Source organism: Prinia subflava, chromosome Z (assembly GCF_021018805.1).
Source record: "Prinia subflava isolate CZ2003 ecotype Zambia chromosome Z, Cam_Psub_1.2, whole genome shotgun sequence".
NCBI lineage: Eukaryota > Metazoa > Chordata > Aves > Passeriformes > Cisticolidae > Prinia > Prinia subflava.
In genome coordinates, this window is record NC_086283.1 from 64,271,546 (window position 1) to 64,298,054 (window position 26,509).

A 26,509-nucleotide genomic window follows, 5' to 3' on the forward strand; every position below is an offset into this window, starting at 1 on the left:
GCTATTTAACCTTAGCTGAAAGCTTGTCATTAACAAAAGCTGCCCTTTTAGACTCTCAAAACGTTTTTGGCATTGCAAATCCTATGCCAATCCCATAGCCCTTCTTTCAGGCACTTAAGGACAGGAGACAAAACTGAGAATGGTCTCGAAGATCTAGTAACTATGTTTAAAAAGTAGGTTTTAAGTTATCTTCTGGTCATATCTGAGGGAAAAAGAAAACAAAGATCACAGTGTGATCACAGCAGTAGTAAAAAACAAATATTCAGATTCTGGCCCCAGTAACATTTTGGAACACTCATTTATTTTCACCTTTCTACAGCTTTTGTCTTTTGGGCTGCAGACAACTTATTTATTTTCTTTACAATCCCGCTTCTGAAGCAAAATCCAGTATACTAACCTAAACCTCAGCAGTAAATATTTTAGCATTTTTAAGGGAATATAATTTCAGCTATGTACTATATGTGGAGAATGATCAGAAGGCACAAAAATAGAAATAAATACCACTAAAAGCAGTTTTCCTGCTGCAGTCTGAGTTGTTTAAAAAGACAGAGAAATGCCAGAACCTACAGGAACCAAGATTTAGTTTTAAAATCCAAAGTGAAAAATTGTATACTTTTCCCTTTTTCTTGGCAGAATGAATAGCCAAGCCAGTTTTAAGGGACTGGAGGGGCAAGAGCCTCCTCTGTATCAGCATTACAGTTGTCAGGAACAATGAAACTCAACGCCACAAAATGTTACAAATGGGGTGGATAACACAAGTCCTCGGGTACACACAATTTTCAGCTCATTAACAGCTACAGAGAGATGCACAAGTAAGGGGTGGTGACCTATTTCGGTGGCATAACTTTGCTGTTAGAATGGAAATTCAACACATATTCCCCTTTTAGTGAAGAGAGTTGTCCTATTCACAGATATGTCTCTGTCCTCCACTGCAATGCTGGCTGTATTACTTGTTCTCATCATTTCTCTCTGCCTCAAGTGGATGTTGAATGTCAAGGGAGGCACTGAGAATAGAAAGTGGAAGGTAAGGACAAGTCAGGATTTTCTTTTTGTGTCATTTCAGAGACTAAAGGAATTTTGGAGAAGTTGTCTTACATTTCTCCTCTGCAAGTCACCCAATCCCACTCTGCTCCCCAGGAGCTGGGCTAGTGACAGAATCACAGAACCAGCTAGGTTGGAAAAAATGTTTGAGGTCATCAAGTCCAACCTATTACTTAACCTGTCAACTAGACCATGGCAGTGAGTACCATGTCCAGACTTTTCTTTAACAACTTCAGGAAAGTGGCTCCTTCACCTCCCTGGGAAGTCCTTTCCAATGCCCAATCACTCTTTCAGTGAAGAACTTGTTCCTAATGTCCAGCCTAAATCTCCTCTGGCATAGCTGAAGAGACTCTGTCCTCTCATCCTGTTGCTGGTTGCCTGGGAGAAGAGGCTGACCCTGACCTGGCTACACCTTCCTTTCAGGGAGTTGTAGAGAGTGATGAGGTCCCTCCTGAGCCTCCTTTTCTCCAGGATAAACAACTCCAGCCCCTTCAGCTGCTCCTCACAAGACTTCTGCTCCAGACTCTTCACCAGCCTTGCTGCCCTTCTCTGGGCATGCTCCAGCATCTTAACATCCCTCCTGAATTGGGGGCCCAGAACTGGACACAGCACTCGAGGTGTGGCCTCACCAGTGCCCAGGACAGGGGAAGAATGACCTCCCTTCTCCTGTTGGACACACCATTCCTATCCAGGCCAGGATGCTGTTGGCCTTCTTGGCCATGTGAATACACTGCTGACTCTTGTTCAATCTGCTGTCCCCAGGTCTCTTTCCAGCTGGGCACTGTCCAGCCACACCGTCCTAGCCTGCAGCACTGCAGGGGGTTGTTGTGGCCAAAGTGTGGGACCTGACACTTGTTCTCATTAAACTTCATAATGCTGGACTCAGCCCATCTAATCCAGCCTATCCAGGTTCCTCTGCAGAGCCCTCCTACCCTCCAGTAGATCAACATTCCTGCCCAACCTGGTGTCATCTGCAAATTTGCTGAAGTTGGACTCCATTTCTGCATACAGATCATCACTGAAGATGTTAAACAGGACTGGGCCCAACCCTGATCCGTGGGGAACAACACTGGTGAGCAGCCCCCAGCTGGATGCAGCACTGTTCATCACCACTCTCTGGTTCTTAACCCAGCAGAGAGTGCTCCTGTCCAAGCGTGGGCTGCCAGCTTTTCCAGGGGTGTGCTGTGGGAGACAGTGTCAAAGGCTTTGCTGAAGTCCAAATAGACAACATCCACAGCCTTCCCTGCATCCAGGTGGGTCAGCTGGTCACAAAAGGAGATCAGGTTGGTCAGGCAGGACCTGCTCCTCTTAAACCCACGCTGGCTGGGTCTGATCTCCCAGCTGTCCTGTGGGTGCCATGTGATCACACTCAAGATGATCTGGTCCATAACCTTGCCAGGCACTGAGGTCAGTCTGGCAGGTCTGTAGTCTCCCAGATCCTGCAGCTGGGTAAGCAAGCTGCAGTGCTAGCAGCCAGCACTGAAATCCCAAGAGGAGACAGACTGCTTCCTCCACCTGGGAGTCTTCAAATAACCCAGCTACCTGGCAAGGAAAAAAGGGAGAAAAGAGATGTGCATACATAATTTCTTCTTCCCTGCTTCAAGGAAAGTCACAGCAAACACCATCTTCAGGGCTCCTCTTCTGAAGTCTTTGGAAGGGGATGCTCTGTGGCTCGCTTCTCAAGTTACTGCCAAGGACATTAGTGGCAGCCAAGTTACTGCAAGTCATTGAATAAACTTCAGGCTAGCATAAGACTGTTTTGGCATGGTAATGGGGCTGGCAGAACAACAGGTCTCAGGAAAACAATTGCTTCTAATCCCTCATTCGAGCCAAATCACCTATAAGCAGCTGTTTGTGGACAACAAACATAATTTGGCCAGATTTCTGTGGGGTCTCTTGAGTGTCCCTACCACTCCCAGCATCTGGTGATCTGTAATGAAGCTGTCAGGACTACATGGAGACCCTCTAGTCAGAGGACTTCTCAGTGCAACTTTCCTATGGCTGCGGAATGAAACCAAGCAAATATGGAAAAACTTCATAGACTGCATTTAATAATCATTTATGGCTTAACTATTCATAAGCCTGCTGTTTTGGAAAGGTTTAAAACAATGCCTGTGCTCTGGCTTTTTATTTCTTAAACAATGCTATTTCCTGCCATTTGTGTTTCAACTCCATGTCTTGATAGCAAGTGACAAACAGAAAAAAAAAAAGAAAAAGGGGAGAATAACTTCAGTTACTCCAAGACTGATTAAAAAATTGGTTTTTATAAAGAAAGAATGATCTTGTGCACTTAGAAAACTGGACTCAGAGGTATAGGCTGAACTCTGCCACTGCTCTCTTGTTCAACATCAGATGTATAACTTAGAGTTTCACCATCTGCATTTTCTAGGTGCAAAGTGCTGAGAGGGATGGAGGGGAGATTTCCAAGCCTTTGCTTGTCCTCTAGCACAGACTGATTTTTTCATCAGCCCACACTGACTGGAGGCTGTGCCCACGAAAACCCATGCAAGGGGGAATGAAGAATGAAGAAAGTGTACTGGTGGTGGAACCTGCTATTCCACAGAAGGGTGAGGGCGTGTATTTGGGTGTTCAGCTTCTCACTTTCACCATTGTTAGTCATGAGTGACAACTATTGGCCACCTCCCTCCACCAGCCACACTGAGTGGGTGTGAAGTCCCTGTCATACAGCCAGTACTTACTGGGTTAATGTGTTCAGGCAGGACGAAGAAAACTGTCCTGGAGTGATGTCTCACTGGGATGAGGGTCTCTGCAGCTCACAGCTGTGAATTCCAAGAGGCCCAAGCACAATCCCCAGTGTTGTAGGCCCTCCATACCCCCCGCACGCTGTCTGGGTACAGGTGAGAGAAGGACAGGAGGAGACTCCTGCGTGGGGAGGCAGAGCTGTAATTAAAACTGCAGATGGAGTAGTCTCTCCTGGAAGCTTTGGCTGGTGACACTGCCAAAAATTTTTAAGGGTATGTAGTGTGAGGCACGGTGTTTGAGGAAGTCCAAAAAACGAGCATGGGTGATCAGCTCAGGTACCTAAAAGTTTAGATTACCTATTCATTCCTCAACCATTTTAATATAGTGAGACTCTGGTAAGGAAGGTAAACAACGATTAATCAAACCTCAGAATTTAGATTTAGAAGAAAATAATATGGTTCAAACATGCTGTAGGCATGGACGCTTGACAATATTGAGGATGTCAGAGCAGTGTTAGTGCAGCACAATGCAACATGTTGGCATGCGGTAATTTTAAGAGCCAGAAGTATCTCTCTTAAACAATCTGAAATGCAAATGTGAAGCCTGTTTTCCCTCCTTGCTCTGTGTTTTCCTGACAGACACTGCCAGGATCCAACCAGTAACTTGTCACCTCAAAAACACATCGAAGCATTTGCAATGGTTCAGGTGCTAATCATGACCGTCATGTGTATGCACATGTCTTCCCTATGCAGTCTTCAAGACAAACTCTGGTTTCTTAGACTAAATCAGTCTACCAACAGCCAGGAGGATGGGAAGCCAGACTTCCTAAGAACAAGATTCCTGACATCATGCAGACAGGTTCTTACAGTATGCAGCACAATGGCAAAAAAACCCCAGCCTTGACCAAAAAAACCAGACCTTTTGGCTTGACCAAAACCAAACAAGGTGATTATAACTAGAACCTTTCTTAATCCAGTTCAGCTGCATGGCAACAACAAGAACCCCATTTTCACCACATAACTAAGCTGTCTCATTTAAAGTTCAGGCTCACACACACACAGAGTGTTTTCAGGATCTTCTCCAGTATTGAACAGTGTCTACAGATTGTTTCCTACACTCTTTTCCAAAGAAACTAAAATAAAAATCTGTTTTGCATGGAAATGGCATGCAATTTACACATTATTAGGATTTTGCAGTTCTTGCTTTTTTAAAAATTGCTGTGAAAAGAACAGTTTTTGAACTGACATTTGAAGAAATAAAAGGGACATTTATTCTTTTTTTCCATTTTTAGCTACTGAACAAAGCATATTATACCTGCTCTTGCCTACTCTTCCAAAATCTTCTTGCTCTTCCCTAAACACTCCATTCTTTCTTGTTTTACTAGTGTCTTCAAAATGTCTTCAATATTTCTTCTTGGAAATATCACCCTAGTTTCCTGCCCTAAAAGTAAGAAAAAAAAAATTTAGAATCTAACAAAATTTCTTTATTTTTAAATGCATGTCCCTTACCAACCTAGAAAAACATTCTGGAAACAAAATCTTAACCAACATGGATGAAAAATGTGTTTAAAAATGGACTGGGTAGATGCTTTGTTTTGTTTCATTTAAAATGCTTTCACTAACTAAATGTCTTGTAGCAGCAGTCTGCTGCAGACTCCATCATTGGTAAAGTCACCTCACAGAGGTCATTTCACCTGGGTGTGCTCTGTGAAATACCTCAGGAAAGGATTTCAGCCTCACTATCACAGGCATCAAGCTACATGAGAGAAAGCTGTATGCAGAGAAATGTAAAACTGCATGTAGAGAAACTATTGGCTATTACTACTGCATGACTTTCAGCCTTTCCTCACAGCAAGTCATGAGCAAGGAACTGCTCTGCTGCAGTTGCAGATGCAACCTCTGTCATTCCTATACAGCCACAAAGACTCAACAGATCTGATCTGTGTTTCCTTGGCAAACTAAACTGGAGGGGTGCACAGCCCTGCACCATGTTTCATCGGGAATGCTGCAGCACTCACTAGGGGTGCACCCTGCTCCTCTCCTGCTGGCAACAAGCATTGCAGTTAAATTGGAGAAAGGATAAACAAGTCAAGGGGGAGGGGAGGGGGGGAGTACAGTGTCCATCTCTGTACCAAAACTGAGACACTCACATCCATTTTTACATATGACTGTCTGGAATGCACTTAAATATATGCTTAAATGTCTTTCTGAGTGAATGTCATACGGAAGGAAAGAGGCGATGGCCTAAAGTGATGTATATTGCACACAACTTTGGCAACATGTAACAGGACTACAGGTGGTGGCATAAATAGGCTGCCCATTCCAGCCTCACCAAGCACTGGGGCACAACCCTTGTCTTTGCTGGTTATAGCCTGTAGCAGAATTCTTCCCCTGGGCAAGGCTTAACAGCAAAACATGAGAAGGGTATTGAAGGGATTTAATTGCATAGCTATCAAGCCTTAGTAGCAGTTGCCCATATATGTTCTCAGAGCACATGTGGGAGTAGAAATGTCTGGATCCTGTGATGAGATATTTCAAAACCAGCTGTAGTAATACAAGTAGCAATGCATGGACCTTTACATGGTAATGGAAAATAAAAAGGAGAGATTTTGAACAACAACAAGAAGAGAAAGAGACCAAACAGGCTAGAGGGTAGCTGCTACTCTACAAATTACTTAAAACTGAAAGACTGAAAGAGTATCCTAGAATTCAGCCACACTTTTTGCATTTCCCTTAGCTGTGATCCTCCCATTGCCCACTTACTCATACTGCCTTGCCTGGGATATGGCAATAAAACCTTGCCTTTTGGCCACAGTGACTACTGGAATTACATAGCATTCTGTGAGGTTTTTGACGCAAAGAACCTCTTTCATGGAGATAAAGCTAAGCAAGAAGTCACTTTGACATGCTGTCACAAGACAAGGAGACTCTGCACCAGTAAGGAAAATGGGACCAGGAGGTGAAAACACCTGACAAAGCAGCTGACTTGAAAAATAGCCTGCAGCAAGTAGCATGTCCTGGAACTGGAACTGGATGGAGGTAGAGGATGTCTGAGCAAGGAGACTAGGATGTGGAAAACGGAAAAGACAGGCTAGGTGGCCTTTGAAAGGACAGGCACATGGGAAACAGGGTGACTTCCACATTCCTTTCCTTCAAGATAATGGAGTTTCCCTGTCTTAGCAGCAAGAAGTTATCAGATCACAGTTATATACTGCAAAATGCACTTCTGCATGGCAGGCGACTCAAAGAAGTGCACCTTGCAGCATATAATGCTCATAGCAGGACAGCCCAACGATGTCATGGTCAGCTCCCACCCACCATCTGGCGTGGTGGCTGCCCTGGCTCAGAGAGACCTCTCCACTGGGCAGTGGCACACCGTGGGACAGGACTGGGAGGGAGTGGGGGGACTTCGCTGCTGTCTTTGAGAAAAGGAAACACACACACAATCATATAAGTTAAAATAAAAGTGTGAAGAGTTTGCATGCAAAACGAAAGCCAAGCTTGAAATCACGGGTACCCTTGTGGTACTGGCCCAGGTATCCCCTCACTTCCTCACCTGCCTCCTTCTCCTCTATTTATAACACCAGATTCTTCAGTGAGACTGTTTGTACACACAGCTTTATGACTTTGAATGTCTGATGCCAATAGCTGCAGTGCATACAGGCTGTGCGGACACCTGACTTCTCCCTCCCCATCCAGATGCTCTTCGTCACTTCTGTTCAGGGCTGCAGCCTTTTGCAGCGTGCCGTGTTACCGCCGCACTCACACGCGTCTGTGCAGTTCCCGCAGCATCCGCGCTCTCCCGTCTCCTGGCAGCCCTGTCCTTTCCCTGATCCAAACCTGCAGCCACCGCCTGCCTGTGTGCCGCAGCTCCCCTCCCTGCGCCATGTGCCGCCGTCCTTCCCTGCGCGCTGCGCTGCTGGCTGAGGACGCGCCGTGGCACAGCTGTCTGGCCGCTCTGCTGCAGTCAGGCAGGTTTGTGTTACTGTGCACGCCGCTGATGTCGAGCTCCTGTCGTGACCCAGCACCCCAGAGGAGGAGCAAATGAGCTGAGACGTCAGCGCAAAAAATTATAGCCATGCGAGCTATCCCTCAGCTCAGCTGCTGGGAGAGTGCCTACATGGTTTGTGTGACAGCACCAGCACACAGAAGCGGCACTGAAATGCAGTTAGCAATACAGCTGGGAGACAGGCAGCCTGGCAGGCACTGGTCCAGTGACTAAAATGATCGTACCGTGAGCCAGCCTGCAGTGCCTCCAAAAGTGGCTGACTGCTACACAGGAGCTCGGCTTTCTTTGCAATTACTCCAGTTTCCCCCCGGTGACTGCAGTGTGCGCTCCGTTGTGGTTTTGTTTGCCTTTCTGTTTCTCCCTCCCACCCATCGGTCTCCCCCTCTCTCCTCCCGTGCCCTTCTCTCCAGGATGGCGGAAGCAGAGTTGCACAAGGAAAGGCTCCAAGCCATAGCAGTAAGTCAGTTTCCTTTTACTTGCTCTTTTGTCCTTAGCCGTGGGTTGTTAGAGGGAAGGGGGGATTCCAGCGCAGTGGCTGGGAAGCGCCCGGAGAGCCTGGCTTGTGCAAAGTTGTGCGTGGAATTCCCTGTTCGGGAAATGAGTGGTGAAAGTCTGCTTTGCGGGATTTGGCGGAGAAAGAGAGCTCTGAGGAAGAGCGTTGAGCTGACACGTGCAGAAAGAAAAATGTGAATGCACAGTGGCATGCTTTAAAGATTGATGATAGAGAAGAAAAGGAATAAATGGGAGAAGGAGACTGCTGGAGAAAATCAGTGCTGTGCTGAATATGTATTTTTTCACAGTTAGAGGTTTTGCTTAGCTGATGAACTAGTCAATCAAAATGATCTACTGCAGGATCGCTTTTAGTGCAGAAAATAATTGATATTGCTAATTTTAAGACAGTCGAACACAGACACTGCATTATCAAATCTGTGTAATTGTTTGATCTACTAGTTAAACTGTCATCTCAGCTCCATAGCTGAGCACATGATTTCAGAAAAATTTCCTGCTGAGCTGCATTACTCCAGCGGTAAAATCTAGGCAGGATTGAGCCCCATTTTAGTTATAACTTTTGTTTTCTCCTTTAGTAGAGTATTTGGATTGAGCCATAAGCTCAGCTGGCGCAGACATCGGAGGAACATGGGTAGTGGCACCTGGTGAGGAAGGGGCCTGGGTGTTTAGGATCATCCTGGCATACAGAAACTGCCAGCTCATCTTCTAGCATGTCATAGGCACCGTGTGAAAAGGCCTGTGTTTCTGTGGGCACTGCCAGTCAGACAGCCCCATACAGCCTGCCCTTGTTCAAGTGACACCCAGCTCTTCTTCTTCCCCATGGCTGAGATGTTGATGCAGCTGTGCCAGTCCCAGAGGGATGGCACGGTCTGTACCGGGGACCACACACTTGGATGTCTGGAGGGAAACAGAAGATGGCAGAGTCCACATGGATTTAAGTTCTCTTCCCCAGTTCCCCCAGTGATCAACAGATGCTATATTTTTCCGTAGCTGGCACAGGTTGCAGATTTCTTTTGTAGTGTAAGAGGAATGGCTACTGCTGCTTCTGCTGCTGCTGTTGCTCCAAGATATTTTGCTGAAATCCACTCTGCTGATAGGTCCATGGAAATTCAAACTAACTGATTTAAAATAAATAGATTAGAAATTTTTCTAAATGTAGTCTAAAATATTAAATGTAAAAGAGCAAATGGTGTCATTTGATATGGGGAGGGGGAAATTAACCATTTAATTTTCAGGCGTTGGAAAGCAGATGCATATTTTTAAGCCGGTTCTCAGTTTTCTGTCAACATAGGCATTGCCATATCTCAAGTGGAAACACCAGGAATGTTCCCCCAGAGGCAAACCTCACCACTGCCGGTGATTTGGGACTCCTTTATGGCAGAACTGTACTGCAGAGCTGCTCTGTGCTGTGCTGCAGTGCATAGCTCTTAAACACTTCTGTCTCCACATTAAAAAAAAGGGGTTACATTATTGTTTTTCCTTTCAACTGCTATATAACAGAACACCAGTTCAGAACACCAGAACACTCATTTCCACATGATCTCCTGAAACCTTTCACCAAAGCAGATCAAGTGCTGTGGTTCTTAGTGCCCTGCATCTCACACCAATGAGGCCATTATGGACTTAATATTATCACCTGGTGTATTGCAGCTTTTACAAAAGGTTTATGCTGGCATAATAGAAGGCCTTGAGAATCTGGACCTTCACTTTCTCTATATATTTCCTTTTTGGTTTCTATTTCTGGTAATTCATAAAACACAGTAAGCAATGTATGCAATAAATACAGTTAATTAGATTGAAAATACTTTACTTCAGCATAAAAAATATTTAGCCTTATTTTAAACATTAGTGTGGGTCCATGAACCAACTTGTTTGCTTAGCATTCTGCAGAGCAACAGGTTTTCCATATAAGCTTGTTAGTTGAGTTTTCTCCTATGCTTGGGCTGTTGCAAATGTTTGTCAGAATGCAGAGAAGTTAACTTCTAGTGCAAGCTTTGCTCCATCAGAATGAGTGACATGACATAAATTAGGCATTTCCCTCCTGCCACTGGTTGGCTAAAATAAGGTCAATTCTCAAATGCTGTATGGCCTTTCTCAGAAGAAGAAAGAAATGGCATTTAAGTTCAGTTTGGTGTTTCATCTATTTGAACATGCTGCAGTATCTCTCTGAGATGAGAAGAAGCTTACTCCAGCATTCTGCAGCCACACTGGTTGAATGCTGGACTTATAGAAAGAAACCCACCACTGCGTCCTATACACTGTTCACTATACATTTGCTTCTATAATTACCATGGTAAATGAGTTTGCTGGGAAGTTTGCCGACTAAATTTTCAGTGTGCATCACTGAATATATAAAGAAAACAAATCCAAAACCAGAAATATGAACTTTAACCTCAGAAAGCTGACTGGCTTTGAAGCATTTGATTTTATACTTGACTTATGATAAGTTACCTTGACTTATCACAGTTTTAATATATGCTTCTCTGGCACAGAGGCAAGTGTCACAGGAAGAGGAAAAGAAGGAGCCTACTGTTAGGACATTATTCTAAACCTCAGTGAATGTGAGTTAGCCACTTGTTTTGTCTGCAGCAAATATACAGCCTCTCTGTGCATTCATGTTCTATCTGTAAACTGTGAATAATGGACTTTGCTTTTGTCTTGGAGAGGTGTTAGGGATGCATGCAAGACTGGGCTGTACTTGGATGCCATGGTTTACCAGGGCAAGAAATATCGAAACGCATCTTTAAAATAGAATTTGTGATTCTAAAAGCAGAGAAGCTTCAAATGTATATGTTTTAACATCATTGAAATGCTTAAGCTGTGATTTTCAGATCTTTCTGAAGTCCCTAAAATTCACACACTGACTATAGAAAGACTTAGACCACTGTGCAAATCTGGTTTGAGAAGTAGGAAGATGTGAGACAACTACTAAAAATTTGAACTCAGTTCTCTCTGCTTTGGAGGAAAACATAAATTCTGTGTCCTGGAGAGGTTCTGTGATGAGTAAGAGTGATTGGTTTTCTGATCTTTACTTGAGCAGAGGTCACATCACGTCTTCCAACTTGGATGTCATGTGTGCTACAGACAGATACTGGTAAATTTTCTGCCATGACACACTGCTCTTAACATCTGCCTGAGCCTGAATCACCACAGCATCCTTCTGCTGCCTTACCAGCAATGGAGCTGAGTGGTACCCACTCTTAATGCTGTAGGAAGATGCCTTCACCAGGCACACAAGAGGTTAAAAGAGGAGGTCTACAGCTATCATCTCTCTGAGTTTGTTCCTGTATAGAGCACTTCAGAGTTTGTGTCTGCTTGTTTCCTGAAGGGGGTTGGTGGGTAAAATTTTGGGTGAAAAAGGAAGAATTTTTGTGGTTTTAAAAAAAATATGCTGGCTGCAGGTTGCTGAGAAATTGGGAATGTAAATAGTCCCAAACTCAGTGGCCTGGGGACAGGTGAGCTGACTTAATTCATCTTATTTTGGATAAATAACGTGTGTGGTCCCAAAATTTGTTGTAGGGCCCCTCCTCTATGACTGTGGAGAACCTCAGAAGATAGTGATCTAAACATAGACAAGCATTTACAAAACCTGAGTATTTTCTGTCCCTTACCTAGCAATCACAAAGCTGGGAAGTAGGTTGTTGAGTATCGATTGGTGCATCTGGGATACAAATGCACATATGATGCAGTAAAAATGTGTTATCCATACATCAGATGAATTAAATGCAATCATTGAGGAGCAGCACCGAGGAGAAATTGTCAACTAAAGCAACAAGCATCACAGGAGTTGTAGGAGATTTCCAGATTCAAGAGATGTCCAGCATACAGATTCAAGTGGGGAGTTACTACTCTAAACTGATTCCTTAGCAGGTAAAAACAACAGCAGTGATGGTCCCTCACAAGTGCCCAGCTCAAAGAACCAGTAACTCAATAAAAGTATCACTGACATTCAATTAGCCACACCAAAGCTATCTCCTGTCAAGCAATACCATTCTTGCTTTTTCCGTGAGATGATGAATTTGTTGAGCTGATCTAACATTACCTAGATGTCATCGGGGGTTGACCTACTATGGCAGGACAGTGGTGTTTAAAAATAGCCCCTTCCTGTATCAGTGTAGTCTGCCTTACATAGATTAAGGACTGCCTTCCTGACAGATCTCAAAAAGTTGCTATTTGTTTGGGAGACTTCTGTTCCTTGAGAGCAGAGGTGGGGGAGAACTTACAGGAAGTAGCTTTTCAAGATTTGAAGGTGATCCCTAGTTGTAATTTGCTGTACATGGAAATGGCTGGTGTGCAGGTAACATAACAAATGGTGGAGGAGTTGGATATACTACATAAAGAGAGCAAATTGGATTATTTGGTAAACTGTATCTTCCATTTAAAGAAGTCCTTCACACCTGCATACAGCCAGCATTGAGAGAGGCCAGTTTGGGTTTGTGCATCCAGATTTAAGGTAGTATGGGGCTAGCACCACAGGTGAGGGCTCTGCTGTCCGAGCAGCGCTGCCTTTGACAAGGAACGAGAGCCAGTGTGGGCAGTAATTCAGCAGGGGCAAGGAGAGGGATCCTTGTCCTGCACAGGATATTAGTATCACACCACTTAAACCTACACTAGGGGAGATTTTAGAGTCCTCCCACATGGGAGCTATGTGAGTTTGTGTTTACGTACAGCACTGCACTGATTTCTCAACAGGCATTAGAGAATACTAATACAATTACAATAGTAATGAAGTATTTTGGAAAGACAGTACCAGTATGGTTTCAGTAAGCTAAGCATTCTGTATTTCTGGGCTGGACACTCAACAGCTGCAGTGAGCATCATGTGGTGTCCAAAGATTTCAGAAAATTTATTGACAACAGAGAGTATCCCTTCTGCCTCTTCCCACCCTCCCCCCTCACCCAATAGCTGTTAGTCCACAAAATGAAAACCCATGACTAGTACATCATATCCAGGATCATTTTACTATAACACTGCTCCACAATTTTTGTGAGTCCTTCCAGAGATCATTGTCATGAAAATCTGAATGTGAGAAATTAGGTGCTGAGAATCACCTAGAAAAATGTGGTAAATCGATTTAATGTTTAATGATTAATGATTAATGTTTAATGATTTAATTGATTAATTAATTTAATGATTAAAAGTTTACTATAGCTGTGATAGCTTAATACACTAGTTTCTAATGCTCTCATTTAGGAAGTAGTACTTTTGCCCTTTAAGTTAAGCATGGGATCAAATACATCTTAATCCAGTTATCTTCAGACCTAAAGACTGCAGGGAAAAATAAAAATGCAGCAAGATACGGAATAAACAAGCCAGCTGTGACTTTTGTGCTTGGAAAATAGGTGAGTGAGAAGAATCTGCAGAAGGAATGAGTGTTGTGGAGAGAGAGGATAGGTAAATGCTATTTAGATGTTTTGGCACAAGGATTAGCAGGTATCTAAGGAAGGTAACAGTTGTAGACAAAACAAATACAAAAGAATGTTCTCACTGTAATAAGTTGTTAACCTGTAGAGCCCCATTCTCTAGGACCTGGTGAATGCTGAAGAGTGCACTTGGGCTTGAGAACAAACCAGGCGTGCTCATGAAATTGAATCCATAAAGGACTTTCTCATTAGAAGCAATTTTTGAGTTGCAAATTAGTAGAGGCTGGCAGAGAAGTTTTTTATCTCTTTGCTGTGCTCCCAGATCTGCTGTAAGCACTGTGAAGCATGGGCTAGATGTCCTGATGAAGTGCAGCCATCCTGTGTACTCAACCAGTTCAAATTCCTGGAGCAGCCAAATCTGGAAGTTTTGACATAAAGAAAGCCCCTGTTGCAATACTTATTTGAATTCAAACTCATTTGAATATTGCTATATAGCTTAATCCAATTTTCCCATTCGCCCATTGTTATCTTATTTGCTGTTACCATATTTATCATACCATATTTACCATAGCTTACTTACCATACTTATGGCTCTGATTAATCACAGTGACTCCTCTGCCATCTCTTTTCTCAGTGGTCCCAATATCTTATTATCTGAAACAGAAGAATAATCCTTCTGTAGCTGTAGCTCTCCTCTTTGTACATTCTGACTAACAGACTTGAGAGCTAGTGAGACCTTATCATAATCCCAGAATACTCTGGTGAGGAAGTCCTGGAAGAGTTGAATCTGCATCCAGCTGCAAATATTTCCAGGGATGGATTCATCAGGAGTAAACCAGGAGTTAGCACAAACTAAATCTAAATTAGGTATGTACTGTGAGCATGACACAAATCTGTGGGGTTCCTGTGAATGTCAGCACAAATCAGCCAGAGGAGAGAAATTATGTTTGTATTGCTCTAAAGGAGGACGAGAGGTTTCCCTGCACACAGATCTGCAGCCCTACCCTGGACTGCAGCAATACCATGAGTCAGCTTCATGGCAGACCTTACACAGAGAAATACATGCAAGCAGAGTTGTATCTTGCCTTTACTTCTGAAGCATATAAAGCACGTCATACATGTGGTGCATCATATAAAGGTCATCCACAGTCTACAAAACATTACAGCCTTTGTCCATACTAAGACAAAAGCCAAACAAAAATGCCTAAAATATTTGAAATTAATATTACATTCTCAAGCTGTGTCTGTATTTTTGCTTTAGGAATGTTTAAATGACAGCAAGAGAAGTAGAAATATGAAGAAAAAATATTTCTGTCAAAGTACCTGTGAAAACTAGGTAAAAAACTAGAGAGACAGAAACCAATTTGCTCTTCAGAAATTTCTAGACAGTTTCCAGACTTACCCAAACTCAGCTGTTTAAATTTAGAATTGTTTCCACAGCACATTCCTAGCCCTTAACACATCACCAACATCTCTTGAGCACAGACAAGAAGGCTGAGATGCTGGATTTTACTTTGTGCCTTTCAAATTATATTTTGAAAAAGAAGCTGGAAAAGGGTGGAAATGTTTTGTGGGTTTGTTGTTGTTGTTTTGAAGTCTCTTTGAAGGTTAAATAAAAAGTTGTGAAAGATCTACATTTTTGGAAACTTGACAAGCAAACTGAACAGCTCTAGCCTGGAGTGTAACTTTAAGGATAGATTTCCCATACCATGGCATTAGTGGGGTAGCTGTTCATCTAAGATCAGACTGTGGGATTTATATGCCATGCTTAATATAATGGATAGCTGGGTAGCTGGGTTGAAGGTGGGATAGGCCTGAAAGGGGTTCCACAGTGATACTCAGCCTCTTCTTGAGCAGTCCTGCTATTTTCAGGAATCACTCCTTGTATCTAACTCCTTACCAGCTTTAAAAATACTGTTTTATTCTTGCACAGAATGAAGTGCATCCTTCTTGCAGAGCACAGTCACCAGCAAGAGGATTCATCTGCCAAGTGTATTTGGTGAAGTATTGGACTATGCACTTGTAGTAAATTATTAATTATTACCTTGCCCTCTCTCAAGTGGCACACGAGCATGGGCTGAGCCCATGTGTGCTGAGGCACTGGTTGGACTGAGAATGCCTTTCAGAAGCAGGACGTGGAACCAAAGGGATGCTATACCTGCCTCTGGCCCTAATCTCCTAGAGTAGAAAATAATTTTCTGTTGCAAATCCTGATCAGGGAAAGCCATGTGGTTGCAAGAGTTAACATCACCCAGTAAGTCGGGTGGAAGTGAAATGGTACGGCCTTTTGGCAATTACACACCAAACCTGTCTAGTTCTTGGCACACAGATGCTTTTTGTTACTTAGCTGACTTCCAGTGAGGTTGGATGCTGGAGACATGTAAAGCTTTCTTCCTCTTCACAGTAAAAAGTACTCTCTGTGCACAAAAAAAAAGGCTAGCAACCAATGCAGTTCGGAGAGCCCTTTTTGGAAGGAGACAGACCTGCCCTCATCTATGAGTTGCTGCCCCTTCCAGACAGCACACAGCTCAGGTTGTTGATTTAGGCACTGCTCAGACTGTTTTAATTTGAGCTGCCAGGATAATTTGTCAGGATCCACAGACAACAGCAGGGTGAGGCTCAGCCCCTCTGCAGTTCCTAATAATAGCAGTCACTGGCAATCAGCTGGAGATTTGGGACAGCAGATATGTGTTCAGATATTTCCAAAAAATTACAAACCGTGAAACAAAGCCCTCATTTTACCAGCAGAGGACTAAATCAAAGGTGCTTTCCAGTTTTTTGGGGCTATGTCATTGTCAGCTCCTCTGCTTCACCCGTGTTTCTTTGCCATGAGAGTTGCAAGCGGCACTGCAGTAGAGGGAGGTAACCCGGGCAAGTAATGGCTGAGGAGACCCTTTTAAGAGGCAGAATATTGCAGACAGGAATTGGAAGCCAGGTTGCCGTGTAATTTATTGCTGGAGGAGGGAGCGCTGAGCAGCCCGTGGCGCTGGGTGCAGTCACCCAGCTGCAGTCTCCTTAGGGCACAGCAGCAGCGGAAGCGAGCAGCGCTGAGATGGCTCGGAGAGGCTGCGAGCGCCTGGCCATTAATTAACCAGATGAGTGCCACTGCAGAATGAACGCCTTTCCCAGAGGGAAATACTATACAAGCACGTACACAACTCCTCCTTGTGAACCTCTCGTGGAACAGCTCTGCTCTCCACCACGTGCCAGGTCCTTGGAAAAGCTCCTGCTGACAACGACAGGTTTTTAAAGGATCCATAGTCATCCAACTGTTTCCCATTTGGAGCATAAAGCAAGCATTTGGCATCCAAGGTGCCACTAAATTTACAATAACTGCAGCGCAGGGAACTGGATTGTCTCATATGCTGGCGGTGGTACAGATTTGCTATCCTGAATTTGTTGGCCAGTTCTGGCAGCTCTGTGCAGATAGTATTTGAGAGTTAATCCCTTATCTCTTTTGAATCCTTAACTACATTGACATAGAAAATAAGGCTCAGTTGTTAGTCATGTATTAGTTCTTAGTAAATATAAGCATATGCAAGCACTTGCTGCAAGTCGGAGACATAGACTCCAGCAAAAGTCTGATTTAGCATTCAAAGCTGCATCTTTAATACTGCTCCTTATGGTAGGGATACCTGGTGTATTAGGAATGTACATAAACTCATGCCAGCATCACCAGGATCTTAGCAAATTGTTCTGGTTAATGAAGTAACTTCTAACCAGACAGAAACCCTCTGGTTGTTACAAAAATAAAATCAAAAACAGCCTAAATGTAACACTTTTAAGAACTGTGTCCTTGAATGAGTAAAACACTGAGAAGTACTGTTTCTTTGTGCTAAATTTACTGTTGTTATTGCTGAAGTTTCAAAATGTACAAGATTTAGACTACAATATAGACTATAGGACGTAGACTGTACAGAATGTCTGAAACTCATCTGTGAAGTAGAGACCTGTTCATACTTTTCATGCTTTAGTTTTAGATTATCAGATTGCCAATTTCCTGGTTTCTTAAGGAAAAAGAATAGAATTGGTTTATGAGTATTCTTTTCCTTTTCATATGTGACATTGCTTATGATGCTGATCCAAGATTTTGGTGAGACTAATGTGTCACAGACCTCCTCCTCTGTGAATTTGTCAGTGATTCACAGCATTCCAGAGTGTTCCAGAGGAGTTGTTCTAGAATCAATAAAGCTTACAACATAGGCAACTCTTTACTTTTTTTTTTTCCTGGGATTTTAATATAATAATTCATGATTTGGAAAGCAAGGGTTGTTCAAAGAGTATTCCACTTCTGAGAAGGAGCAGATGGAAAATCCTGCTGAACTGGAGAAGGCTGGTAGGAGTTGAATTTTACAACTCTGCCACAAATCTCAGAGCACTTCAGGGGTAAGTTCCCCTCTGTATTTGGCCCCTGTATCTCTGGACTACAGTGTCTGCAGACTCACTGCCCAGGAAAGCAGCCCTGAAACACAGATTAAGGACAAAAACAGTGGTATTTTGGTAGTCCAAGTACCTACAGCTACAGTTTCTTCTGCATTTTGGTTTGTGACATCTAGGGCAAGCCACCATCCTGGCTAAAACATGTAAGAAAACAAAAATAGTCTTTGGTCTCTGTTAGTTTGAAAACACATATTCATTGGTAAAATAAATCCAATTTTCATTAAAGTGGATAACAGTAACAACGTGACTGTGGGCAAGTCATAGATGACTGGTGAAAAGGTGGTAAGGTGTTTATATAATATTTCTGTATGGATTGGAGAGTGGTTTGACCAAGCTTATCCATGTGCCACTGAAATGCAAAAGAGAGTTTAAAATATTGGCATATTTTCCATGTGGTGTCTTCAAAACAAGTATTCTTAGCACCTACTTGTTACCAATTGCTGTATAGCAGTTCTGAAGAAAAAGTGATAGTGGCTAATGGTGTGAACATTACTCAGCAGTCTCGTCTATCATGGAAAAGGCATTGTGAGTGTATATATATGTGTGTGTTTTATATATATACACACACACATATATATATGTGTGTGTTGTTATGTATGTATATATATACACATAAAACCTGGTATGTGTTCTGGAATGCTGTTTGTTAGCCACGTAGAATGATGTTTTGGTCAGACCCATGCTGGGTGTTAGTCTTCAAGAAATACATGGGCACAATGAAGAGGGGTCCAAGAGAGTAAGGAATGATCAGAAGTGGAAGAAAATGACTGCTGAGGCAAGACAGAATTGTCTGGCCTGGTGAAGGAAATACAAATATTTAGCTGATCTTGTGTAAGGGTAGCAAAACCTTCTATGTTCCCTCTAGGGTGGATCATCAGTATTTTTGCCTGTTGTCTGATGTTTCTCAGTCAACCAATGATAACTAGTCCACATATAAAGGGTTCTTCTGCAGCCAGTCAGTTTCTTTGAAATGCCAAGCACAGTCCTTCCCTGAATTTTGGCAGATGACATATGGATGTTTGCAGAGCCAGAAGAGCAATTTAACCCAACTGTAGTGGCACAAATCTGAAGCTGAGTTGGTTTACTTTGCTTTTTGAATAGGCTAAGAGTGTAAGTAATCAGGCACTGGAATTCAGATATGTTGGGTAACCTGATCATGTTTGAGAACATAAAATTACCTTTCTTCCTGGATGAGAATCACCAGTTCCCATTCTCTTCTGCAGCAGGACCATATTCTGCTTCCAATCAAGTTTATAGGAATTTTGCTGCTAGTTTCAGTGGTGAGCAGGAACAGACCCATAGTATCCCCACAAATACTCACACCATTTCTAATTCTATTGTCACAAAAAAAATGCTGATCTGTACCAAATCAGAAATGTAAATCAGACTTTCCAGAGAAAGTATGAGGATGAACACAGAAAGTGAGATTCACTATTTGTCTAACCTTGAGAGTTGCATGCTTTGCCAATTGTCAAATGCTTGTATCAGCAATACGGAGGAACAGTTAGAAAGTGACTAAACTCACTGATCCAAAGTTCATATTTTTATGTAAAAACAAACTACTGGATTTTAAACCCCATGTGTTCTTGTTCACCCACAGAAGAAAGCCAGTTTTAACAGCTTGGTTCTCGTAATACCTACCCACCGCTCTGGATTTCTTCCCTTTTATGTTACCTAGAGTGCAGATATAGCTTTGCTGGTATAAGCTTCCCATGCTTTAACTTTGCTTTAACTTCCCATGCTTTGCAAGGAGCTGCTTTTTCAGTACAATCTTTTTCAACAGTTTTTTCTCCTGGTAGAAATGTTACAAATGGGAGCAAGGGACAAGGGGGTTTGGAACGAAAAAAAAAAAAGTAATGATAGTACCATCTCTTTTTTCTGTTCAGGCAGGGGATAGAGAAAAATGTAAAAAGAAGAGCTATTTTTAGTTTCAGTGAAACCACATTTGCAGGTTTTTTGTTAATCCTGGAAGGTGTAAAACTGTGAAGGCTCAGCAAGCTGAAATCTCATAGGGCTCTAGCCTAAAATCAAAGGGGATGAGAACCCTACCCTTCAGTTTGTGCAAACAGAATTAAAGCATCAATAGCATCAATACTGTGATTGAATTTCGTTGTTTTTCTTTTTATCCAACCCAAATTTGAGTTGCCTTTGCAAAACAATGCAAAACTTTGCACTGAAACTTTGGACCCAGTCCTTAGGACCTGTTTAGGGGCTGGAAAACAAATAGTGCACCATCAGTAGGGCAAGTAAATTGTGAAAGGCCTCTAGAAAGCTCAACTTCAGGCAGATTTCTGTGCGGCTACATCTTGACCTGTATGGGCAGAAAGCCTTTCAGCAGGTATTAAGGTAAAGCAGCAGGTTCTCAGATTATAACATCCTTACAGACTTACCTTTTTCAATTGCTGCATTTTAAGACAGCTCACATCATATTTAAGAAACTAATCAGAGAGAGCCTTCACTGCTGTTGTGCTGTTAATATTGCACTCTATTTGTGTCGGTTTGAAAAACACTTGTCTGCTAAGCAAGGCAGGAGCTTCCCTTGGAATGGAAAATGCGAGTCCCTTCCGTCGGAATGATTGTAATTTTGATGTTCAGGGGCTCTCGGTCAAAGACACGAGGCCAGGAGCAGCAGTTCTTTGCTGGTGTGTGTGACAAAGCCACCCCCCCCGGCACTGCCAGCGAGCGGCCCCGGAGCGCGGGGACCCCTCCGGCCCGGCGCTCTCCCCTCGCTGCAGTTCCGCTCGCGGCCCGCAGGGGCGCTGTGGCTGCGGCGGGCGGGGCGGGGATTCCCCCGCGGCCGCAGGGGGCGCTGTGGGGCGGGCGCGGGGAGCACGCGGGGATGGCGGCCGGGCCCGGGGAAGGGACGGGGGAGAGGCTTTGCTCCCACAGCCCCGGGAGCGATCGCGGTGTCCCCGCGGGGCTCTGAGGAGCTGGAACGGCAGCACGTCTCGGCAGGCGGGGGCTGCGGGGCTGCGGTGCAGCGAAAGCTCGGGGCGGTGCCGGAGAAGCAGCGAGGGCGGGGCAGCGGCGGCCCCGGCTCTGAGCAGGGCAGGGAGAGGCGGGCTCAGGATCCTGGGGTTTTTCCCCTGAGGCACCTGAGCAGATGGTGAAAAGTCCCTTTTTTTTGTGTGAGGTAGATGTTAAGGTCCCAGTGCAACAGCTGCTCTTACGAGCAGAGCTCTATTCACGGCAGAGGAGAAGCAGCATAAGGCAGAACCCCACAGTGGTGATGTATTCTCCCCACAGGAACTGCAGCCCCTCTCCCCTCAGAATGCTGACAGCACAAGAGAGGTATGGGCTGCACCCAAACCTGTTTTCCCAGTCGAAATCTCGCAGTATCTCTACCCTCCACGAAACCCCAGGTAGGAGAGAGTAGCGAGCTGCACCCCTTCCCTGCGCTGTGACAACTTCTTTTGGCTCTCTTAAGTATCCTGGCGTTATTGTCTCCTAGCAACACAGATGGGAGAAAATTCCCCAAGAGAGGGAAAAAACCCAACTGGAGAACTCCTAAAATCCAACGCCATTTCGAGCTGTTTGTCCTTTTTTAGCAGAATTTTTTATCACAATAAAGCCGCACTTAAACCATGAACAATAAGCAGTTGGTTTGCTTGTGGACATATTGCTGAATCATGACATATTTCCAGGTGCAATCCAGATTTGCCGATATTCAGGACCTAATAGAGAGTAAAGGTGGCAGAACTGGTGACAGCCACTTACTGTGTTGTAGCAGAAATTACCTCCTGAGTTTTACAGTGTTGCAACTATCAAATTGGTGTATGACTTAAAAACTCCATCCTTGCAGACCGGTTCTTCTCACTTTAACAAACAAGCTAAACAAAACACTCTTTGGAGTGCCTGAGAAGTAGCAACAGTGGTTTTGGTTGGTCCAAGAATTGAACTTTTTTTTACTGTGAAGAGCATTACTTTCCAAAATACCACTGTGTAAGTGGCATTCAGCTTTCAAATTGTATTGTCGTTGAAAAATTAATATTGAATATGTCATCTACAAAATGTTGGAAATGTTTCCCTTGGCTAAGAGACATTAAAAGAATAATTACGATCATTTAGAGCGTATCTAAGTCATACACTGAAGTACCTACATCTCTGCTGTTATAAATGTCCAGCCAATTCCTAATAATAAAATATTTTTATTGATTAAAGAATTACAGAACAAAAATTTGGGGCAAACTGGCAATTGGAAGTTCGGTGTCAAGACCTGGGATCAGCACTGGGTGAACCTTGGCTACGGCCTCTATCGCACCCTAACTCCCCCTGTTCACAAATTTGGTCCTTTTCAGGGTCCTCTTTTATACAGTTTATTTTGCCGGGGCGGAAGAGTATTTCCCCACAGTTGTTTGTCTTCAATCCTTCTTACTCATATTCATTTCTGCTGTCTGGTCTGCTGAATAGGTCTTCCGAGGGAAAATGAATATTAAGTCCGTTCCTTTGGCGCATGAATGGGGAGATGAAATCATGAATGGAGAGGTGTTCTCCCCCGATCCATATCAATCCCGATGGCTGGGTGCTTCAGAGTTTCACTGCCCTGGAGGACTGATTCTGATCTTGGTCCACCCTTTATTCTGGTGTTAATGTTGCGCTTTCCAAGTTCCCCGTAGGGGTATTGTTTCTCCCGGATTCTTGCCCTTGGTTGTTGCCCATCCTAAAATTCGTCGCCTTCATACCCAACCTGCTTGTGCATTTTATTTTACAGAACATATTTTACCTCACATTTTATATACACCATAACATAAATTATTCTACTGCATTTATCACACTACGAAGATGCATATCTGCCTTTTAGGTCTGCTAGGTATCCAAAACATGCCCTCATTGTAAAAAAACCAGATTACTGGAATGGATGTGCAACAGATATCAAAGGTAATGGAAACAAGCTGATTACTTGCTCCAAGATCAGCAGCTGAGGGAAGCAGAGAGCAGTTAGGATGAGCACAGCTGCCTCTGCACTGTCCTGGGGTGTATGGCATCCATTAGCTCCCCATCTGACTCAAAAAATATGTGCCAAAGATCCCTACTCAGTAAACTCAGCATGAAGTCTAAACTTTTGTTTCATAAAGGAGGCAACACAGTCGTTTATTATTCTCCTGAGTGTCCTTATTCAGACATCCTTTTCCAACCAACCACTGTCACAAACTTGAGTTGTTACTTTTTTTTTTTTCTGTTGTTCTGACAAGGACTAGCTATTTATCCACTTCTTCCCTGACATATGAGTAAGAGCAATACCATCAAAAGTATTCAGTAACTCTTGACTCAGCCTGAGACTTTTCAAAATCTGCATTTTTCAGAAGGTAGGTTGTTATGTAATTCTGCATATATCCAGAATACCGCTGTATTCATCTGAAAGACATTGTGAAGCTTTAGTGCATCTGGATTTTGTATCTGCTAGAATTCCAAAACAAATCTTCATTCTGACAGTTTCACAAGTGGCAAGTTGAACAACAGCACACAGTTAGTGATAGGAAAAACTTCCACTTACCCTTTTTACATTGATTGCATCCTTGGTCTTCATACTTTTAAATCAATATTTATTTGTTTCAGTTTCTCCTTTAAAACACAGATAAAAGGAAGGAAAGAAACTAACTCTACTCACTAGTAGGAAGTAAAAGGCACGCCACCGGAGGCAACAGCATTGGTCATGCAAAAAAACCCCATCAAACTCCCCTCTCTAATATTTTTGGTTTGTCACAATTACAGATTTTTTTATGCCACCTGAATTTGTGGCCCCATCCTTTGTTACAAAATATGGATTGTGATACTGTGGCACAGAAGCAATGTGAAAACCATCTACACTGTCTAAATGGTGCATTGAAGATGGAACTTCAGGCACAAGTGCTTCCTAGATCTTTATTATTCTGTCTCCAGCAGCTGATGAAACTTGATGCTACAAAGGAGGCAAACAAAACCCCATTAAACACCTCCTGAATAGTTCCAGAGTAGTTTTCTTTCTGTTTTGGCTGTGGAGAAGATGAATCTCTATTGTTCATTACTAGCATTAGAGCAATGCCAGCTGAGGTCTACACCCTGTTGTGCCAGCAGAACAGTGAACGTGCGCCCAGTGTCAGCCTCCAACAGAGCCCAGGGCAGGGAAGATGAGAAATGAGCACAAAATGGTGAAATCATTTACCCAAGACATTCAGGAAGCTGAACCCTCTTTTCACTCATCCAGTCACAGGCTCTGCACTGAACCCCACTGACCATGTCCCTGTTAACTGCTGTGGTCAAAGGTTCCCACCCTACACTGAAACACACAGTCCACTGACCTGCTTCTGTTTAGGGTGCTGAAAGATCCTGTGTCCACACAGGGGTCTTGTTTTATCTGTCTTCTCTGCAGGATGCTCTGATCCTTTAGTGCCCGAGACCTATACCACCTCCATAGGCCATGCCAGCAAGGCCTTCAGCAAAGCCTCTTCTGTAGAGCTTTCACACGTTTTGATTAGCTGGAATCAATGGACTGAATCTTTCTACATGTGCTGCACTGCTGCTCCTCACTGTGTCATGTACATTCTGTGACTACAGTGTGTGTAATCAATTAACCCATCAGTTGTCTGCCTTACTGCTGTCATGCATGCAAGCAACCATACCAATATCTCACTTTCAGAGGTCTTTCAGAGGTGTCTGAGGACCAGAATTTGCATTAAACCTCTGCCTGGCGATTCCAGTACAGAGACACCTGGTGCAAGGAGGAAACCTTGAACCGGCCTGCTGATGTGGCTTTTCTCCCTCTTGTTGGTCTTCATGATCACTATAATTGTTTGTCTAGTCCAATTTGGTGGGCATAGGGAAAGGTTTTGTTAGTATCCTTGCAATAAGGGATGGAGTTTAGAGCTAGTAAGTCCTCATACAGAGTATGTATTACAGCATTGGACCTACACATGTTGGAGCAGTCCAAAGCACAAGTACAGGTTGGGCAGAGGATGGATTGAGAGAAGTTTCTGAGAGAAGGACTTGGGGGTGGATCTGAGGATGGACATGACCTGTCAATGTGCAGTCAGAGTCCAGAAAGCCAAATGTGTCCTGGGCTGCATCCAAAGCAGTGAGGCCAGCAAGGTGAGGGAGGGGATTCTGCCTCTCTGCTCCTATCTGGTAAGACCCATCTAGAGTGCAATGTCCAGCCCTGGGGCCCCCAACATAAGAAAGACATGAAATTGTTGGATCAAGATCAGGGGAGGCCATGAAGAGGATTGGGAGACTGAAGCACCTCTCCCATAAGCACAGGTTGAGAGAATTGGAGGTGTTCAGCCTGGAGAAGAGAAGGATCCAGGGGGACTTTATAGCACCTTCCAGTACCTAAACAGAGAAGAGAGATGGGGAGGGAGTTTTTACCAAGGCATATAATGATAGTACAAGAAGTATAGCTTTAAACAGAAAGAGGGTAGGTTTAGATTAGATGTAAGGAATAAATTCTTTACTGTGAGGGTGGTGACACACCCACACAGATTGCTCTGAGAAGCAGTGGATGCACCATTCCTGAGGTGTTCAAGGCCAAGGTGGATGGCACTTCGAGCAACCTGGTGTAGTGAAAGATGCGCTAGCACTTGGCAAGGGATTGAATCTAGATCATCTGTAAAGTTCTTCCAACCAAAACCATTTCTGTGGTTCTCTGAATACCATGTTTCTTTATATCTAGGGAAGCGAAGCAAGAACATCCCCTTATAGTGTAGCATGACCTAGGAAACCTGCCTTTGCATCTCTGCAGCAACAGCACCTATGGATCTAGCTTGATTTCTCTCTATTTTAGTTCACAGACATTTAAAGGTACTGGCCCATGTCAAGTAATAACCCTTAGAAAGAAAAAAATAATTTAGCCTGTGAGTAAAGAATGACTTTAGGAAGGAGAAGCAGAGGCATAAATATTTTCAGCTGTATAGAACTGTTCTGTCCAAGTCATTACAAATGACATAACTGTGGCATATATTTAAAAAAAATCTTAGCTGGGGAATGGATCATTTTTGCCTCTGACTTTCAAGCTGTGACTTGAACAGGTGGTGGGAAATTTTGAGGGTTTTAAGGCTGTTAAGATTCAGAGAGGGAAACCAAAAAGGTGAAAGTGTTGGCACTAGTTTCCTAGCAATCCTCATGGCATGAAGAGAGCGTTTTCAAGCATCAGCAGTTACCAGGATTGTCAGCCAGCTAGCTGCTCAACAAGGGTGCACCCTCATGACAAGCAGTGGTAAAAGAATATTTTATTAGTATGTGTGTATCTTCTCTGAATGCCAATTGTTCAGCACAGGACGTCAGAAAAGATCATTATGGCAGACTTTGACATGGCAAAAGTTGCATCAGAAAAGAAAATTGGTTTTCTATAGCCCTTCCTGTTACAGAGAATTTCTTATAAATGGAAAAATATTACTGCCACTCCCACTGAATACTCCATGTGGGCCAAGACATGCTGTTAACAGTTTGTTTAGAAAAGTATTCCTAAACAT

At 43.5% G+C, this 26,509-nt stretch overlaps 1 protein-coding gene and 1 long non-coding RNA gene across 6 annotated transcripts in view; both read left to right on the forward strand.

Moving 5' to 3' along the window:
• Positions 1-7,855: 7,855 nt before the first annotated feature.
• The window catches only part of PALM2AKAP2 (PALM2 and AKAP2 fusion), a 268,242-nt gene continuing 249,588 nt past the window's right edge, over positions 7,856-26,509 (forward strand). For 2 of the 5 annotated variants that reach the window (XM_063423826.1, XM_063423827.1), the window contains exon 1: positions 7,867-8,208. In XM_063423826.1, the coding sequence (XP_063279896.1) occupies positions 8,164-8,208 (45 nt within the window). In that variant the 5' untranslated portion in view covers positions 7,867-8,163. Of the gene's footprint in view, positions 8,209-26,509 lie in introns of all 5 variants that reach the window. The other 3 variants (XM_063423821.1, XM_063423823.1, XM_063423822.1) reach the window with 3 other exon arrangements.
• Positions 20,852-21,648, forward strand: LOC134563688 (uncharacterized). Its single transcript, XR_010083408.1, has 3 exons — positions 20,852-21,198; positions 21,312-21,427; positions 21,517-21,648. It is a non-coding gene; the product is annotated as an uncharacterized LOC134563688 (long non-coding RNA).